Below are 21,289 nucleotides of genomic sequence, written 5' to 3' on the forward strand. Positions count from 1 at the left end.
TGATTAAAAATAGACCGCGTGATTAATGAGCGGCAAGGTCTTCGTTTATTTTTAAATACAAGTAGTCCGACTGCGTTGATGGATACGTGTGAATACATATGTATTCCCCTTATACATCCATGGTGGGAAGATCTGTCTTCTTCTCCTCCTCCTCCCCCTCCTCCTCCTCCTCCTCCTCCTCCTTTTCCTTCTTCTTCAGAAATTATATTTTATTATTAGTGATGACCGAAGACGACGAAGATAGTAGGCCACTGATGATGATGGTGATGATGTTTTGATGACGTTGACGAAGGAACTACTACTACTATTACAACTACTACTACTACTGAGCACAAGGTCTTCGTTTATTTTTAAACACAAGGGGCCCTATTGCGTTGATGGGTACGAGTGAACACAGATGTATTCCCCTTATACATCATGGTGGCCGAACAACTTTCTTCTTATCTTCTAACATCCTCCTGCCCCTCCTTCTCCTCCTTCTCCTCTTCCTTCTTTTCCCTCTCCTCCTCCTCCTCCTCTTCCTCCTCATCCTTCTTCTTCTTCTTTTTCTGTTTCAGAAATTAAATTTTATTATGAGTGATGACCGACGACGAGATAGTAGGCTACTGATGATGATGGTGATTATGATGTTTGATGATGATGACGAAGGAACTGTTACTACTAGTACAACAACTACTACGACGACGACGACGACGTACTATTGCTGTTGAAATGAGGGTGGAGAATAGTAAACATACACTTCCATGATCTTTTCCGGCGAAGTTTCCGGAAAATCCTGAACGGATGATTAAAAATAGACCGCGTGATTAATGAGCGCAAGGTCTTCGTTTATTTTTAAACACAAGTAGTTCGACTGCGTTGATGGATACGTGTGAATACATACTTATATATCCATGGTGGGAAGATCTGTCTTCTTCTTCTTCTTCTTCTTCTTCTTCTTCTTCTTCTTCCTCCTCCTCCTCCTCCTCCTCCTCCTCCTCTTCTTCCTCCTCCTCCTCCTCCTTTTCCTTCTTCAGAAATTAGATTTTATTATTAGTGATTACCGACGACGACGAAGATAGTAGGCCACTGATGATGATGGTGATGATGTTTTGATGACGTTGACGAAGGAACTGCTACTACTATTATAACTACTACTACTACTACTACAACTACTACTGAGCACAAGATCTTCGTTTATTTTTAAACACAAGGAGCCCTATTGCGTTGATGGATACGTGTGAACACAGATGTATTCCCCTTATACATCCATGGTGGGAACAACTGTCTTCTTCGCTTCTCTCTACCTGTTTCGTTTTGAGTCAGTTTGGTATGTCAGTGCAGCGAAGGCTACTGATCTGAATCACTATACCATTCATACCCCCACCCCAGGAAAAGATGTGGCTGGTGTTACGAATTAAGATACACCTGGAGGTCAACTTTTAGGGGGGAACGTGCGATAACTGCTTGGTCCATGAGCAAGATGAGAGTGAAAAAGGAAAAAAGAAGTGATGAGTGACCTTGGTAAATGAAGAAACTGGATGCAGGAATCTCTCTCTCTCTCTCTCTCTCTCTCTCTCTCTCTCTCAGTGTCTCTGTCTCTGTCTGTCTGTCTCTGTCTGTCTGTCTGTCTGTCTGTCTGTCTGTCTGTCTCTCTCTCTCTCTCTCTCTCTCTCTCTCTCTCTCTCTCTCTCTCTCTCTCTCCTCGTAAAACTCTATTTTCCAATAGAAGCTTTCATTGCCACTCTCCCTCCCTGCCTCTCTGTCTCTCTCTCTCTCTGTCTCTGTCTCTGCCTCTCTCTCTCTTTCTCTCTCTCTCACTCACTCACTCAGTTATAGGGGTATAACTTTGGGTAGTGTTTGTAGAATTATCAATTCTCGACTTCGAAATGGAATGATGAAAATAATATCACTTGAGAATACTGAGCAGGTTTCAGATTAGGTTGTTCAACTGTGGACCACATCTTCCCTCTTTTTCACTGCAGTTCAAAAGCTATTAGTTATTTAGCACTGAACAGAAATCTATTATTAATAGAAAATTATATATAGATTTGTAGACTTCGAAAAAGCTATCACACACACGAATGTGTACAGCAACACCATTATCATGTGACAACAAAAACAACACCTACAGTCGAAAAGACAATGAACGCACCTCACCACCCCTACCACCCACCCCCACCCTCCACACCCCTCTATAGACACAAACGTTCAACACTCCACCCTCCACCCCACCCTCCACACACCTTTAGAGACACGAACACCTTCAAACCCCCCCCCCCCCCCCACCCTACACATACCGCTATACTGAGACACACACACTTTCAACACCCACCCACCACCCACCCCTCTCCACACACCCTTAGAGACACGAACATCTTCAACACCCGCCACCTGCACCCCACACACACCTCTAAAGACACGAACACCTTCAACACCCCCCACCCCACACACACCTTTATAGACACAACGACCTACAACACCCCACACCCCCAACACACTTCGATAGACACGCACACCTTCATCACCCACCCACCACCCACCCCACCCCACATACACCTCTATGTGCACACACACCTTCAACACCCCCACCCCACACACACCTCTATAGACACACACACCTTCAACACCACACCCCCACCCGACACAGACCTTTCAGACACACTCACCTTCAACAACCCCCACCCCTACCCCACACATCTGTGTGTGTGTGTGTGTGTGTGTGTGTGTGTGTGTGTGTGTGTGTGTGTGGCTGTGGCTGTGTGTCTGTACGTGTCTGTGTGTGTCTGTGTTACCGTGTCTGCGTGTGTCTGTGTGTCAGAGTGTCCGGGTACATGCTGTACTACCGTGACTAGATATATCTTCTATCTATTGATGACAAAAGATCGTCGTCATACACGCAGACGTCAGTATACCTGTGTTCAAGATAACGCCGAGCCCATCCTATAAATACGTATATTCCATAATAACATTCATAAATACTTAGGCTTGTACCGAGTAATATTTACCGACGTAGTTCATCCATGTTAGCTGTAGGCCTAGCTATAATAAGGAACTTTCTGGTAAAATCCCCAAAGAGGATTTCAGTGCTGCTGAATAATCAGGAAAATCAAGACTCGACTCAGAAATCCACCACGGTTTCATTGTCAGTTGTCTACGAAATACATGAATACGTCAGTATTCAGATATTTGGTGGCGTTTATATCGATACGACTATAGAAGCAAGTAAGTATAAGTATGCAGATATTTCACAGAGGCCTGTTGTCATTAGACGGCTGCCTCACACAACTGGTTATCAGTTCATCGAGAAGATAGCATATCAATCCATATACGTCATTGCAGATAGGTGCATGGCCATGTTGGCTTGAGTTTTTCCATACACACATAGATCACGGACATTGACGCAGACACGTACGTGCACATGCACATCAGTTCTCAAACGCAGATAAACACTGAGAGAGAACCAAACGCGCACGCGCACGCGTGCGCGCGCACACACACACACACACACACACACACACACACGTACGTGTACGCGCTTGTCTAGGTGCGTACACCCTCACATCGGAAACTCTTTCGTGATGAAAATTGGAAAAGTAAAGGTGAAGGTCGTTCACATGTGTTTTTCGCGTCCATGACTTCCTGCTCTGCATGTGAGTCAGCTTCTACTATTTTTTAGTTAATGAAATCAAAACCGGGAATTCAAAGTCTAAAGCAACTCAGTTTATTCTTTAATTAGAAATCCACTAACCATACCGTCATGTTGCACGACCCGTTTTAAGGTACATGAACACTTGAAACATTAAATCTCATTATTTTGCGTTCGTTGGGGGGAAAACCGAAAGGCATTCCTTACTGAATGACCCAAATCATGTTTTTCACACCTGCAAATAAACGCAACATGTGCTCCCCATCCTATTTGTGGACACAAACACCAAGCTCATTTAACATACGAAAGCAGCGAGGAGGAATCGATTAATAATAGAAATGTGTGCGGGCGAAGAGTCCAATTGATGTTGGTGCATGAGGATGTGTCATACTCAGTTGTTTATCTCGAGTGTTGTAATCTTCCTGTACTATAACCGGATCATGAGTAAACGAAATCCCACCTGCGTCAGCTGTGTTTCTTTTTCTTGTCAAGTTGACCAGGTTATTCATTTGTCTGCATGGATGTCGTTGCGATTGGAGGGGTTTGAGCGGAGACTATAACGAACACTTTCACTGTGTTTGACTTTTTTTTTTACTTTATAATTTTGTGTTTATAGCAAGTGAGGAGTATTGCCTAAGTTTCAGTTGACAAACGTAAGAACAAAGCAAAGTTTACTTGAAACATGCCTCTAAGAATCAGCTGGTCATTCAATCCTGGTGATAATGTAAGTATGATTTTTTGCAAAGAAATCATTTGTAATTAATGTAATATTAAACTTGTTCAGTTTACAGTGAAGTTATATTTGTTGATAAATATGTCATGAAGATTTCTGACTGATGAATGCTAATAAATGGTGATCTGTGTATAAGAGCTTGGCGACAGACTTGTGGTCCATGATTGTTTTCTAAAATTTCTGAATATTCATTGTTAAAAAAAATTGTAATTTTATTCTGTTTCCACTTCCAGTTCTTAAAACTGGATTGAGCTCCAAAAGCTTTGTATTATGTTTCAATTATCACAGATTAACACATTCTGTCTGTTTTCTTTTCTTTTTTTTTATAATCTAATTAGTTCATTTAAGCAATTAAGTTAGGCACATGACTGAAAATAAATTGTATGCTGAGTGCCAACATGGATTCCGCAAAAATAGGTCATGTGTGACTCAACTTCTGGAAGTGATGGAGGACTTTACAAAAGAGATAAATAAGGGAGAAAACATAGATGTGTTATACTTAGACTTCCAAAAAGCATTTGACTCTGTACCACATGAAAGACTACTAAAGAAACTGGAATCTTATGGAATAACAGGAAACACATTTGGGTGGATAAGGGACTTTCTAACAAAAAGAACTCAGAGGGTTAGGATTGATATTTCCTTCTCTGGTAAAGCTAATGTTATAAGTGGCATACCACAAGGTAGTATATTGGGACCAGTACTGTTTACTTTATTCATATAATTCCCTTGCGAACTAAAGAGTACATGTAAAATTTTTGCAGATGACACAAAATTATACAACTCTCCAAAATTCTATCAGGATTTACAAAAAGATATTGAAACATTAGTAAAATGGTCAGGCACATGTAATCTATATTTTAATGCTAAAAAATGTAAAGTAGTTCATATTGGGAAATCAAACCCAGAGAAAGAATACATAATGCAAATCTGAGACAAAGAAATAAAAGTATCAAGATGTGATGAGGAAAAAGACTTAGGTGTCACATTTGACAAAAAAATTTCATTTGACAAACATATAACAAATAGTATAAACAAAGCGAGCAGAATGATTGGAATAATAAAAAGAGCATTTACAAGTATAGATAAGGTTACTTTCTTACGGTTATATAAAACATTAGTTAGACCTATCCTAGAATATGGAAACACTCTATGGTACCCAACACAAATAAAGCAGTCACAAGCCATCGAAAGGGCTCAAAGAAGAGCAACAAAGCTGGTCTATAGCATAAAAGATTATTCATATCAAGAAAGATTAAACTTAAACTACTTACAACTACCATCACTTAAAGCAAGAAGAGTAAGAGGGAACTTGATACAGACGTACAAAATATTTAATGGGTTTGACGAAGTAAACAAAGCATGCTTTTTTTTTGTACTCCAAAGATAGACACTATAAGTATAAGAAACATTTCAGACAAAATATTTAAACAGTATCCCAGAACAAATCTCAGAAAGTTTACATTTGGTAACAGAGTAACAAATTATTGGAACAAATTAACAAACAATATCAAACGTGCACCTAGTATAAATACTTTTAAGAACCTCATAGATAAACACAAGTTATTGACAAAAATGAAATATGACTTCTATGGATAAAATGACTGAGCTAGTCATTGACATAACCAACAATAAAAAGGAGTAAATCTGAAGGGGCATAAAAAGCCAAAAATGGCCAAGTTGTTTTTAACAATGCCCCAAATCCTGATCCTGATCCTGATCCTGAAGTGCGATGGAAATATGCTTCCCCACCCACCCACCCATTGAAAATACAATTTTTTCTAACAGTACTGCATTACTGTAAACTTTGTATCTTCCTTTTAAATAAACAGCAGTCACTCATATGTTATAAAAGTTAGAATTATATTATTCTTTAATTTTATTGTTTTATCAGATTGTTTTTATACAAAAATTTTAGTCTTGTAACATAAAATTGTTTTTATGTATAAAGTTTAGTCTTGTAACATAAACTATTTAACATGTGAGTTTAAGAATGTGAGAACTTAATAGTCAATAATAAAAACACCAAAACTATTAGACTTATTATAGCTTGTTTTCTTCTTGAGATGAGATTTGCCAAACAAGTTGGGTCCAAATTTATGTCAGAATTTAGAGTTGCATGATTTTCTGCGAAATTTTCAGGTTTGTGTTCCAGGAACTTTGGCACAGTTAGATGAAGTTTTTATTCTGCTATGAGTTGTTTTTAAAATATTCTGTTACCAGAATAAATCAGATATAAAGGTCCAGTTATGACAGAGAAATTTCGGAATATTATATGTTAAGACTCCTAAAATAACAAAGAGAAGGTTCAAAACATATAATAATAACAATAGAGAAACTTTTAAATTGTATATCATGTGTCACATGAGTAAAAGTAACAGTAAGATAAATCTTCTGTCAAATATATTTGTACTGCTGTTAAAATGGTTTCTTTTGACATTTTGTATAATAATAACATAACAGTATTTTCTGGTTAATTGCAGTATTTCAACATTTGTTGATCATTTTATGTCAATCTTTTCTGGATAGAAGCCAAGATTATGTTAGTTTTTGTTGTTGTTGTTGCTTTGTTGTTGCTGTCGTTGTTGTTTTGTGTGTGCGTGTGTGTTTTTTCGGTTTTTTGTTTTGTTTTGTTTTTTTGGTTTTGGTTTTGTTGTTGTTGTTTGTTTGTTTGTTCGTTTGTTTGGATAATATATGCATTCATTTGGACAGGATTTAGTTTGTTAAATGACCTTGGAACTGATCAGTGTTTTTATTTGATCATAGAAAGTGTTAATTGATCATAGAAAGTGTTAGGACTGATCACAAGTCTGCTGTCTTCCAAATGAATAGAACAGCATATAGCTCTCATCTCAACAACCAGGAAAAAAATCCAACGGCCCAATTGGTCGTGGTGGTGTGGAAATGAACCCAATGACCCTGACCTTTTCTTTGGAGCACTGTACTCATTGACCTGCAGTGTGTTTTTGTTTTTTTGCTTGAAGTGTGGGGCAAAGCATGCAGTGACCATCCTAAATTTATTTGTACTTTGGTGACCCACAAACATGATGTTTGTCAAACATGGGCAGGAGAAAGTGTTTATCACTTAACCAGTTGATGGTACTGTTTTTTGTCCACTGGGTGTTAAATTAGTCACATGTTTTTGGTTTTTGTCAGGTGTGCTCAGTCTGTGGTGTGTGATGATGAGTCACAGTTAATCCCTTTGTGTGTGTGTGTGTGTGTGTGTGTGTGTGTGTGTTTTGTTTGACTTCAGAACTTCAGCACAAGCACAGAAGAGTAGATTGTTTTAAGATCACGTTTGGTTTGCAATTGAAGTGAAGGGAATGTCAGTTATTCAACTTATTGTTTTTTGTTTTGTTTTTTTGTGTGTTTTTTGTTGTTGTTGTTTTTAATATTTGATTCTGTTATCACAGTACTTGATCTCCCATATACAATAGACATTTCACAAACACTTGTAAGCACACAAGTATGTATTTTCATTGATCAGATTTACTTGAGGTAATGGGTTTCACAGACTTTTTTTTTTTTTTTAACTTGTGCATGTAGGCGAGTGCGGAAGTATAATGTGCTTCTTCCATAGAAGATTTGACATTGTTTTGAAATTAATTGAATGCTAAAATGTCAAACTAGTTTTATTTGTTGAAGTATGGAAACTGGTGAATCTGATATAAAAAATAAAAATTTAAAAAATGCCACACATGCTTTGTTTACAGATGTTTAAGAATTACGTTAAACCCTACATTTTCAGTGATCTAAAAGATGTTACAAAACCAGACTAAGCAGGTTTTTTGTATAAATGAAATATTTTAGATGTGTACACAATATATACTCATGTTTTTGAAAATTAGGAATTATTTTGTTTTTAAGAAGTTGATTATTTGGGAGCTTCGTGGCAGGATCAATTAGGCATTGTACTTCTTATCCAGTGTTCACCAGTCATCTAAGTTCTGAGCCTTGGAAAGCACTTTACTTTTCTTTTTTTTCTTTTTTCTTTTTTTTCTTTTTTTTTTTTCACCCAGCTGTGAAAGATTACCTGATTCCATCAGAGAAGGTAAAAGCAATGGAAGGAAAAGATTGGGCCCAGCCTACCTGTGCAGATGCCTAGACACAGTGAATTTGAATTCACTGCCCTGTGGCCATGAAAGACTATTGGACCTTTAACCGTAACCTTAATTATTATCAGTCAAGTGATCCACTTTCAGCTATCAGGGACACAGTATACTGCGCTTACTTGGTATTCTGTTTCCCTTTGAATATATATATATATATATATATATATATATATATATGTATATATATAATATATATATATGTATGTATGTATGTAAATATCATAGAGATCTGTATCCTGTTCTCTGTTTGTGATCTTTGGTTATATTTCTGCTTAGAATTTACTCCATTAAAAGGAAGATTTGGGGAATTATGCTTTATTAGAACTACTCATCTTTTGGGGGGGAGGGTGGAGGGTTATTATTATTGCTTTTGTAATTATTATTATTATTTTCGCTATTGTTATTGTCATATTGAAAGAGAAGTTAACATTGCTGTGAATTGTACCAGTTAATGTACCATCTTGAATAAAAATTTGACTTTGACTTGGACCATTGGTCAGAAAGTAGGTTCATCTAGTCGTCCAGGATTGATTGGCAGTGAATTGGAAGACAATAGGGGATGCACTACTCCTTTTAAACCATCTTTGAAATATCTTTGGGTCACTATTGATCAGACTCTCACTGTGCATTAGCACATAAGCAATGTTTGTCATGCTAGTTTTCTCAAACTTAGACAAATCGCATCCATTTGGACATTTCTTTCTGCAGTCTACTGTGTTTGCCTTGTTGCGACTTCCACTACTTCTCTGCTGATTGTGATTCTTGCATTTCTATTTTCTCCTTACTCCCAGCAGAAGAACTTTTTGTGGTGACAGCAAGTTCAAAACAGGGCTGAATTGCTCATTCTGAGAAAACGTAGACTTGATCACATTAATGATTAAACCACTTCTGAAAGAGCTACATTGGGTACCAGTTAAGTTCCGCAATGAGTACAAAGTGGCAGTCCTTACGTACAGCCAGTGTGATTGGACACTACAGATTTAGCTGTCCAAAATGCCCCTCTCATACAAACCTTCATATTTTCTCTAGTTTTCAGAGGAAAGAATCTTAAAAGTACCTAAGATGAACTTGAAAAATTTTGGCTACCACAGGTTTAATTTTTGTGCTCCCATTATTAGGAATTTGCTGCCTTTCACTTCCTGTTCAAATCCCAGTTAAAAACTCGTCTGTTCTTTAGTTTGAGGTGTTTTTGTGGATTTTTTTTTTCTCTCCACTGTGAATTTTAAGCTGTTTTCAGCATATGGGTGTGTGAGTGTATGTTTGAGTGTGGATAGTTATTTTCAGGATTGGCTGCATGTAAATCGGGTGATTGCCTGCACATTGTATCCAACTTCACTTTGAGAGATGCGCTGTACAAACACCATTCATTAGTAGTAGTAGTAGAAGTAGTAAATCATCATCACATTTTCACCCACCAACTTCTTGACGTGCATTGCAGAGATCACGAAGTAAGATGTACTGTCAGGGCCACTACGCCAAGATGAGGCGGCCGACAGGGCCCGAGCTGTATGAGGATGCCTCTCGCATCCTGGACGAGCTCCTGGAAAAGCAGCTGAACGACCAGCTCAGGTCCCATGGACGGCCCCCGCACTTCAAGACCCACCCCTTGGCCACCCACCGTCCCATCACCTCCGGGGAGGTGCTGGATGAGCGGGACGAGATGGGGCTGGAGGAGGGGGGCATTGAGCGGAGTAAGACCATGCCCTCCCGCATGCGAGGGTCCAAGGACGAGGCCCTCCTGCCCAAAGACCTGGACGCCTTACGGAAGAAGGTGGCGGACAAGCGCAGCCACTACGAGGAGGAGTCCCCGGCGTCCTCAGCCGACACGGAAGGGGACAGCTCTCTGGTATCAGAGAATCGTAAGAAGAAGGGCCTTCTGAGGCGAGCCAAGGACCGCTTTCTGCACAGCTTCCACCGGCAGGAGAGGGTGAAGGAAAAACTCAAGGACAATGACAGCCCCAAAATGAGCCCCAAAAAGCAGGCCAAAAAGACGCAGCGAAAGAAAGCGTCTGCTGACCAGAACGGTGTCAAAGACAATGGAGGTAAATACAGAGGGTCAGGGGATGGAAAAGACAGTGTTCAGAATGAAGGGTACGGCAAGAGGAGAAACTCAGCAGGGAAAGCATTGCTCAACACGCTGCGCAAGTCGTTCAAATCCAAAAGAGAGGATCGCCGTGTCCCCAGTGTGATTTCACAAGGTATGATCTGCTCTTTGACATTCCACACACACACCCTTTCTTTCTTTCTAATATTGGTTTATGAAGAGTTCTTCCGTGCAGTGCCTCAATGACTCTCCACAGTTAAGTCATTCAGGAACCTTGCTTAATTTTTACAGTGCATAGATATCTGCTCAGTCAAAAATAATCATGGAATGGTGTATGTCAGCTTAGATTTTCTTTTGAGTCAAACACAAGCATCTCGTCTGTCTTTTTCCGCTTCATATAACCTTGCAGAGATCTATGACATTTTCATTCAGTCCTGTTATGAATATGATTTACAGTCTGCATTTGTTGCATCTTTAAATCATGTCCTGGGGCTCAAAGGCAGATTTATATCCATTATAAACAAAAGACAAAAAAGCAAACAAAAATATGTGCAAGCAAGGATGTTCTGGACAAATGCAGGCAAGTAAATTTAATCCCATGGTCTTGATATGAGAAAGAAAGTGTGAAGAAGAAAGAAAGAAGGATGAAATACGGTGTCAAACTCCACTCTGTGAGGCACAATTTATCCCCATCCCTCTCTTCACCAACACCAGATTAACAGTCCCCTTCATTATCGTAAGGTCTGTATCTCCTGAGACAATCATTTCCACAGTTCCTAATGAAAAGGCCAGTTTCTTTTCAGATCATATTTCAGTTTTAAATTATAATAAGACTGTTTAAAAACTTGCCAGGCTGGATGATACCCACATTCTGCACACCTGGTGAAAAAGAATTCTGTTTCTGAAAGATTGTAGATTTTCTGATTTTTTTAGCCCTAGTTTCTCTGTGCACCAGGATTTGTTTCCCCATGTTTATCATGATTTCTCTGTTTAACTTATTTTGCTAAATCAGCACTTGGGCAAGCTACTCAGTTTACTGTTGGACCATCCCATGTCATTGGTTGATCCTTGCACACACTGCAAGAACAAATACATCATCCAATTTTTTTATGTTTGGAAAAGAAAAAAAATAAGGGCTTTGTAAATTTACTTCTTTTTCTTTTCTTCTCTTCATTTGTTGTGTTATTGCATTTTGGTGTGTGTGTGTTCAAATATAAATACTTTTTTCACAAACGAACATGTCTCTAGATGATGCCAGCATTGAGAAGCGACCGTCCATTGCCTCCTCCTCCGGAACAGGAACTGGAACCAGCCGGCCCTCTCCAGACCAGGAGCTCCCACCGCCTTCCTGCTCCTCTGCTGCCACACCCCCATCTCGTTCATCCCGCGCGCCCTCTGCTCCTCCTCCTCCTGCCCCTTCTTATGGTAGCTCTCTCACTGTCCCCCCAACAGAGCGAAAGGACTCGTCTGTGTCACCATGTCCCCACAGCACCAGCACAGACTCTCACCTGGGCAATGGGGATGTGTCCAGCAGCGTGCATTCCTTTTCATCCGTGCCTTACTCCAGGAATGTGTTGGACGACCCAGGGGACGATATTGAGTTCATGGACGCAGTTGAGAATGGTGGTGACAGGACAGTTGTTATCCCCGGGGAAGGCGGTGTGAGGCAGGGGGAGGAGAGGGGATCACGGCGTCCGTACATACAGCAGAGCTCCCTGTGTGTGGATGGTAAGTTGGTGGTGTGTTCGTTGTCAGAAAATGTCGAAAGTGGAGTGACTGTATACTGACTGAGCAGAGGGACGTTTATTGTTGAAGGTCCCTCATTACAAGTAAAATTTTCATTCTAGTTTCTGTACATGAGTGTCAACATTAGGCTCTTCTTCTTCGTTCGTGGGCTACGACTTCCATGTTCACCTGATTACACGAGCACATTGGGCTTTTACGTGTATGACAGTTCTTACCCCCACCATGTAGGCAGGCATATTCCGTTTTTGGAGGGAAGCATTTGGCTCTCCGGCATGTTTTGTCTGTACTGCAGTGTCTCTGAGTGTTTCAGTTGATGTTAGTATATTTATATAAGTAGTAGTTCTATCTTTTATGTGTTCATCATTATCCCTATGTACAGCATAGTGCTGGGTTCTGCTGCCGTTAAATACCCAGTGACATAGATACATACCAACCACCAGTAGGCAATGCATTCACAAAAGTTCTCCTGCTTTTCATTTTTGTTGGACAACAAAAATAATAATAAGAATGATAATAATTAGTATTTATATAGCGCTGAATCTTGTACAGAGACAAACCGCTTTCACACCAGTCAGTCACACACATGCATAACTCTAGAATGAAAAAACTGAAAAACAACGAAGGGGCAGGGAAGGAAGGCTATCTTGGGAGGAGGTGTGTTTTAAGGCCAGACTTGAAAGAGCTGAGTGCGGAGACCTGACGAAGCGAAGGGGGGAGCTCGTTCCAAATGCAAGGTCCAGAGACAGAGAAAGAGCTGCGGCCAACAGTGTAGTGTTTGAATCTGGTTATGCATAGACACAGTGGATCCGAAGCCAATCGTAGAGAGTGAGATGGGGTGTAGATGTGAAGGCAGCCACAGGGATAGGAAGGGGCAGATTTGTGAATACATCTGTAACAAAGAGCACAGATCTTGTACTTTATTCTGTGTGAGACAGGGACTTCCTAAGGGAGCCAATGGAGATATTGTAACAGAGGAGTTACCTTGCCCTGACCGTCTCACTCTCAGGCATGTCGACACTGTTGACAGAGTAAGGGTGTGTGATTCTGTGGTCAGGGGATCAGTCCATTGTTACAATACTAGCTGGGAACTGGGTAACCCTCTCTCAAACAAGGAGCTGCGAAATGAGCAGCACCACACATTTCACTGCATTGATCAGTTAGTTCCATGCCTGCTATGCATTGGGGAGGTCTGGTGCTACACTCAGCAAACAGGTAGGGAGGGAGGGGAGTTGTGCACTTCATTGTGAATGGAATTCTTTTCTGTACCCTGCGAAGGTTGGTCATGTTGATAATTCTTTTCCACAGCAGTGATAGGGAGCAGTGATGGGAGGAAAGGGAAAGATAGGGAGCGATGAATGACAAGAGACTGTTTTTATTTGGTTGACGTAAGAAGGGATGTGTACATTTATTCTTCACTCCTTATTTACTGTCGGAGCATGGGATAACTTAGATGTGATCAAAATAATACATAGATCTAGCATTTATGTTTATCCATTGGCCATTTCAGGGAAAGCACTCTGTCAGGGATTTGGGCTTGGTTTGGAAAGAAAGAGGTGTTTGATAAAGAAGGGACAGGACAAAGTCGAAGTATGTGTGTATGAGTCAGTTGTCTCCAGTTGACTATCAGAACAGCAGAGGAGGCAACTGCTGTTCTGACTACGTGCACTAGACTTTGATTATAGTTTAGTGTGTCTTGCCCAAGCCAGTTCCCCACTCTCTTGGCAAAGAGGGCTTCAGGACATACTGCATTGAGGGTGGTTCCCAAAAGCCAACTAGCCCTCAAGCACTGAGAGCCAGAGCAATCTTGCCTCCTAATATGAGAGTCATAGTCCTTCGCAAAAGACTAAGCTGTAAATGAATTCTCATTGCAGTGGAGAAACCATTGATCATACAGCCATAACTCTGCTGTTGGCCCACCTGTAAGCTGGTATCAATCTGTGATGCACAAACAGCAGAAACAGCAGCAAACTCTATATATCTCCATTACAAAAAAATGCAAAAAGAATTTTGAACTTGAAGGTGGGTTATTTTTGTTTAGTTTATTTGATTGATTCATTTCATCATCAATTTTTGTTGTAGTTATTTTGTTTGTTTTTTAAATCATTGGCATTGCTTTCTTCACTTGTCCGTTCTTCACATCCTGTTACTGATATGTTGCTGATGAATGAATAATTCCATAATGTCCTGTATACACACACACACACACACACACACACACACACACACACACACACACACAGGTAACATTATCTGCTTCCTATCCCATTTTCAGGGGACAGTGATACACAGGATGGCAACAAGGGCCGGATCCCAGGTAACACAGACGACATCCCTCTCCATGAGAGGACCGAGGAAGAAAAGGAGCAGATGTATGGAAAGATTGCACAGAAACTGATCCACATGGCCGATACCTATGCAGCCGAAAGCGGCGTCTCTGATGCTGAAGGCTTCCATCGGGACGCTGCCGCTGCTGCCCCAAAGTTTTGCCCTGAAGGTAAAGTATAAGAATGCTCTGATTTTTTTTTTTTTTCCTGTGCATCTTCCCTCCCTGTATATGTCTGTATGTATGTTTGATAGTCAGTCATGTCCAACGAAGACCACAAGAACAGCAGAGGAGGTAACTGGTGCTGCCTCGTACATTGTATTTTGAAGGAATGAACACATCACTGAATACAATACTTACAATAAATGTACTCATAAACAAGAGAAGTAAGCAAATACACATAAGCTAAGAAATGATTGTTCTGTGAAAGTGCTGCCTTGCACACAGTATCAAATGACTGAATGTGAATCAGGAATGAATGAATGAATGTATTCTTCTTCTTCTGCATTCGTGGGCTGCAACTCTCACGTTCACTCATACTTTCACGAGTGGGCTTTTACGTGTATGACCATTTTTACCCTCCCATGTAGGCAGCCATACTCCGCTTTTGGGGGTGTGCATGCTGGGTATGTTCTTGATTCCATAACCCACCGAATGCTGACATGGATTAAAGGATCTTTAACAAGTGTATTTGTTTCTTCTGCTTGCGTATACACACGAAGGGGGTTCAGGCACAAGCAGGTCTGCACATATATTGACCTGGGAGATCGGAAAAATCTCCACCCTTTACCCACTAGGTGCCTTTACGAAGATTCGAACCTGGGACCCTCAGGTTGAAAGTCCAATGCTTTAACCACTCGACTATTGTGCCCGTCGAATGAATGTATTCAAAAAAGGTGGGGGGGGGGGGAAAGAAGATAGTAAGTAAAGAATTTTTAATGGTTGTTTTCTTGAATTGTATTCTTCTTTTGTCACAGCAGATTTCTCTCTGTTAATAGTGCTTGGTCTTGCGCTGGTATGAAATAAACCTGGTATATTTTGGTGTCATTGTTTTTCTTTTTTGTTAAATAATAATTTTCAGTACACAAGAGGCTTATGAAAATGCTTCAGAGTTAATTCACTAGATTGGCCAGTGTTTTAACATTTTTGTTTTCTGAATCACTTTAAGCATTTCACAAATGATGAGTTGCATGTGAATGTTTATCAATGTGACTGTTTCCATGCTTGTGTGTTATTCAACACAGATCATAAGCCATATTCTCACAAGAATTTACAAACTTTTACCTTCACTGAAAAACGCTTTTGATTTCCCAAACTGAAAACTGTGAGAACACAATGCAGTTTTATACTCCAGCCAGTTCAGTTATTAAATGATTTATAATTTGTGATGCATGTTTATTTTTTCCCCAAATGCGCTCAGTTCCTAAATGACTAATTAGTGTGTGTGTGTGTGTTTGCATGTAAATATGTGGATGTGGGTGTGTATTCTATACAATGTATTAATCTTAAATACTGTTGAATAGCTTGGTGTTAATCCTATACCTACATTTTAATTATAGTATGATAATCATTTCATGCTTGTTCTCTTACTGTGATTATTGTATGTATATGATAGTGATAATTTTATATGAAGTAAATATCAAATTAGTATTTAAGCATTGTTGGTCTTTTAGTTTTAGATAAACAGATAGATAGATAAAGAGAGAGAGAGATATTGAATCAATGAATGACTGTGAGACTTCAATCATTACATGTGTAGGATTGTGATTACTGTGTTTGAGGTTTATATCATCTTAGCATGTAAGCATTTTAAGTCTTTTATGGATTCATATTGAATGACTGATTCTTGTGCGTTGTTTGGGTAGCATACACCACACCTGATTTTCTGTTGTTTAGATAATATAGTATTCTACATATTTTTCTTTCAGGGGACGGAGTTCTGAGTGAACTGGAGAAGCAGATCCTGGAATGTCTGAGGGATGCTGGCGATCGCAACACTCAGTTGGTGAGCATCTGAATATCATGTGCAAATACAAAGCAGATTCTGACTTCTATATTCACTGCAATGAAGCTGAGAGTTGACAAATGAGCTGGTAATCAAACAATAGGAACAAGTGGAATTAAAAGCAAGGAAGTTGATCACAAGATCACAAGATAATGCTTGGTGTGGTGGCACACAGTTAAATCCTATATAGTACAAATATAGATATATATAAGCCATTCACTGATTCAGCTTATTTGCGTATGCTCAGAAGCACACAATCTCGGCTGCATTAAATATCCATGCACCCACCAGTTGGTCTCCGTTTCGGCACGAGCATGCAGACTGATCCACATCCACTAAACTACATTTGCTTGAAACAAAGTATCAACAAATATACAACATGGATAAACGACTAAAAGAAAGAAAAGTAAAAGAAGCAAACTTTACTTCTTTTTTTTTTAACAGCAGATGTGGTGTAATGTTTATGGCTCTGCACACTCAGGACACCTCCATGAAACTGACACTATGATTAACAAACACATGGACGGGTTCTAGCAAGTCTTTTTTTTTTCTCTTTTTCTTTTAAATGATTTTGTGCATGCTCTGTCTTCCTGTCTGGGCGCTGTGACCAGGTTGACAGCCAGGCAGAGGAGATGATCCAGCAGACCAAGGCCCAGACATACCAACGTTTCAAGGACACGGTGCAGCAGTCGCTAGGCGACAACGTCAGCTGGAACCACCTGGCCTTCCTGTTCTACACGACAAAGGGCGTCATGTCCGCTGTGGGCATCGGCTCCAAGATCGCCAGCGACGCCAAGGAGATGACCCTGCGCTACTTCTCGGACAAGTTTGCCAAGTGGCTCATGGACCAGGGAGGATTTGTAAGTAAACTCACCTGGAGTAACTGTGGTCCAGGTTATAACAGCAGAGCTTATTTGTGAGTGAACATGAGAAGAGTAACAGTAGTCCTAGCTATACTCGCAGAGCATATTTCTAAATAAATAAAACTTCTTCTTCTTCTTCATTCATGGGCTGCAACTCCCATGTTCACTCATATGTATACTAGTGGGCTTTTACGTGTATGACCATTTTTACCCGGCCATGTTGGCAGCCATACTCCGTTTTCAGGGGTGTGCATGCTGGGTATGTTCTTGTTTCCATAACCCACCAAACACTGACATGGATTACAGGATCTTTAACATGCATATTTAATCTTCTGCTTGCGTATACACACGAAGGGGGTTCAGGCACTAGCAGGTCTGCACATATATTGACCTGGGAGATCTGAAAAATCTCCACCCTCTACCCACCAGGCACCGTTACCAAGATTCGAACCCAGGACCCTCAGATTGAAAGTCCAACACTTTTACCACTTGGCTGTTGGGTCTGCCAAATGTAACATGAGTAACAGTAGTCCCATCTATTGTAGCAGAGCCTATTTCTAAATAGATATAGCAAGAGTAACAGTTGTCCTAGCTGTAATAGCAGAGCACATTTCTAAATGAATGTAACAAGAGTAACAGTAGTCCTAGCTACAGTAGTAGAGCATATTTCTAAATGAAATGTAACAAGAGTAACAGTAGGCCGAGCTACAGTAGCAGAGCATGTTTCTAAATGAATGTAACAAGAGTAACAGTAGTCCTAGCTAGAGTAGTATTTCTAAAATATTTCTAAAATATAACAAGAGTAACAGTAGTCCTGACTATGGTAGCAGAGCTTATTTATAAGTAAAAACAGGACAATGATTTGCGGCTGCTCTCATTTGATGAAAACGCTACTCTCAAAGTCTTATTAGGGGTTGGCAGGTCAACCCATAGCATGTGAAAACGAGGTGCTCAGAAAGGTTCAAAGGTCATGAGCCGGTCAGACTACAGGCATTCAAAGACAAGGTAAGCGGCATGTGCCTTACTGGCCGAAGGAGAAACACAGGCACATGCCATTAGAAGTAAAGTGTCATTGGCATGGGCATACCTTCATTGGGCCCATCGTCAGTATAAAGCCCTTATCTGCGACTGTATATGACAATTACAGTCAGTTTTATCATATTCTATGTATTTAAAGTTAGTATAGTAATAGTCTGTTTGGTTATAGCTCGCTGTGGACTTTAGGATAGAAATCAAGTTTTCCGACCACTTGGCTGTAAGTGTGACAGTTCCATGGAAATACAGGAAATTCTTGCAGTCATGTAATGTTGACACAGTGGTGTCCATCAGCATTGGACATTGATTAAGGGTTGGGAATGTTCAATCATTATATCACTGAAGAGGAGAAATGTGTCATTATGTTCTGGCAAATCAGGACATTTGTCTTACTAATTTCCATGTGGGTGTACAACCCAGCTGACAGGTATTAAATGAAATTATGAGAATAACCTATTCATAGTTGAAGTTTGCTTATGATTTTTATCTTGATTTTTTGACACTTTTTTTCTTTTTTTTCCTTCTTTTTTTTTTTCAAATAGCGGACAAAGTCTTTCTTCCGTGTTTCAGGATAGCGTACTCAGTGAATCTGATTCTGAGCTGGACTGAACACACAGAGGAAAGACTTGAAGAGTCTATGCCGGGCGTTGGACAAGCAACATGGAGGCCAGAGCAGCCAGTGCGACAGAAAAACACATCACCAGGGAAGTGTTCACACCAGCTGGAGTTTTGTAGCTCTTCTTCTTCAGTTTCCATCAGAAGTGAAAACTGGCTTCAAGACAAACTGCTGAGCCTGCACTGCACCAAAAAATGAGGCGACGAAAAGGAGCACAGCAAGTGTGTTTTGAGAAGGGAGTGTATGAACTGATTAGATATAAATGGAAGGGAAATTTATTCTTGGACATCGCACTTTCCACCAGATTTTTTATTATTGAGGAAAATGTTTGTTTTGCAATATGTGAATACAAAAACCACATAATAAATAATGGGAGATGTTCGGAATTTCTCTTTGACGTTTCGATGAATTAAAGAAAGGATTGTGCACACATGGTGTTTTGGGGCATCTGTTTTCCTCAACAGTGGGATAGATGACTGAACATGAAGCCAGCATTGTCTTTATCTAGTCCTGTGGAGAATTTGAAGATTTGTTGTTTTTTTGTTTGTTTTTTTGTGTGTTTTGTTTTGTTTTGTTTTTTCACAATCAGCGCATTGACCTTGTGTTTCCTTCCTCCAGTGACGAAGAGAATGAAAACGTTGTCTTTGGTTCAGCTTGACAACAGTCACATGCAGCTTGGAGAGAACCTGTGTGGCACTTGTTGTCAATCCCCTGTCTTCATGGCAGTTAACTAGTTTTGGTATTTGTGCTGCTGGGTTTTTCTTTTATGCAACATGAACTTGCTCTGTACATGAACATGTTCACATATCATGTTGACAGTTCTTTGCGTGTGTGTGCATGGTTGTTATTTTTTTCTCTTTTTTTTCTGTGCATACTCCACAAAAAGAGAGAAAGAAGACTGACTGTGTTTATGGAGTTTACTGTGTGTTGCTGGCATGTACTGGAAGATTTTGAAAGTTTAGTGTCTTTAGCAAATGTCCAGGCATCAAAGTGGTAACTGAGTTGGATGGGAAGGGAGTGTGTGTATGTGTGTGTGTGTGTGTCAGAAGGGGGAGGGAGAGAGTGTGAGACTGGGAAGGTGGGAGGGAGTAGAAGGGGAGGGGGTAAGGGGATGGGGGAAGGAACGTTCAGGGTATTCAGCCGGTTGTGTTGCGTTGCGTTGTGTTGTGTTGTGCTGTGCTGTGTTCCTTTCCACGTGTTCAGAATAAAGTTCCTGACCTTGAATCCATCCATTACTGTTGGGTAGTCTGCATGAGTGGAAGGTAGTAGTATACAGAGAGATAAGCTGTGAGTAAGTCTGTGTCACTTTTGTGCGTATGACCATGTCTGAATTGCTAATTGTGCAACTGTTTTTAAAAGCTGCGGTTTGAAACAAAAACAGCTGTGTTGTGTGTATGTTTATTCCTTGGCATTCAAGAACCCCAATTCAGGTTGGTGATTCAGCAATGTCACTGTGTGTGTTTTATCATGAATGTGAAGGAGTTTTGGAGACGAAAGGGGACGTTACTAGCTCTGATCTGCATTTTTATTGTTTTGGACAAATCTGTAATCTTTTTTGTCTTTTTTTTTTCTCTTCTGTTTTTATTACTCCTTTGCTGTCAGACACATGTTTGAAAATGTGTACAATATACACAATTTGTACTGTTATTACCTGTCTGGACATGGTCTTTTTATTATTTGTTTCTGTTTTTTAAGCTGGTCTTTTTGATAATGTGGGCCTTACGCTGAAAAGAGTAAATATGTTCATTTGTGTCGGCAACAGTGACCTATACAGAGAGGGAGGAAAAGTTGACTGTTGAAAAGAGTAGATATGTTCATTTGTGTCGGCAACAGTGACCAATACATAGAGGGAGGAAAAGTTGACTGTTGAAAAGAGTAGATATGTTCATTTGTGTCGGCAACAGTGACCAATACAGAGAGGGAGGAAAAGTTGACTGTTGAAAAGAGTAGATATGTTCATTTGTGTCGGCAACAGTGACCAATACATAGAGGGAGGAAAAGTTGACTGTTGAAAAGAGTAGATATGTTCATTTGTGTCGGCAACAGTGACCAATACAGAGAGGGAGGAATAGTTGACTGTTGCCAGTTAGTTTTGAAATGCCAATTGCATTTGGAGCATGTTGTGTTTGGTTTGTGTGTGTTTGCCCTTTTTTTTTTTTTTCTTTTTTTTTTCTTTTTTTTCTG

General features: G+C 40.1%; 1 protein-coding gene across 2 annotated transcripts; it reads left to right on the forward strand.

Annotated features, from left to right (window-relative positions):
* Nucleotides 1–4,166: 4,166 nt before the first annotated feature.
* Nucleotides 4,167–20,166, forward strand: LOC143298000 (uncharacterized). Of its 2 annotated transcripts, none has more exons than XM_076610644.1 (7): nucleotides 4,167–4,352; nucleotides 9,912–10,671; nucleotides 11,766–12,245; nucleotides 14,536–14,757; nucleotides 16,515–16,591; nucleotides 17,203–17,451; nucleotides 19,032–20,166. In XM_076610644.1, the coding sequence occupies exons 1-7, from the start codon at nucleotides 4,311–4,313 to the stop codon at nucleotides 19,062–19,064; spliced, it is 1,863 nt and encodes a 620-aa protein (XP_076466759.1). In that variant the 5' UTR covers nucleotides 4,167–4,310; the 3' UTR covers nucleotides 19,065–20,166. The 2 variants fall into 2 exon arrangements, with proteins under 2 accessions (XP_076466759.1, XP_076466758.1); XM_076610643.1 differs by having other exon boundaries at nucleotides 19,060–20,166.
* Nucleotides 20,167–21,289: the final 1,123 nt, after the last annotated feature.

The sequence above is a fragment of the Babylonia areolata genome, chromosome 23, assembly GCF_041734735.1.
Source record: "Babylonia areolata isolate BAREFJ2019XMU chromosome 23, ASM4173473v1, whole genome shotgun sequence".
NCBI classification, from domain to species: domain Eukaryota; kingdom Metazoa; phylum Mollusca; class Gastropoda; order Neogastropoda; family Buccinidae; genus Babylonia; species Babylonia areolata.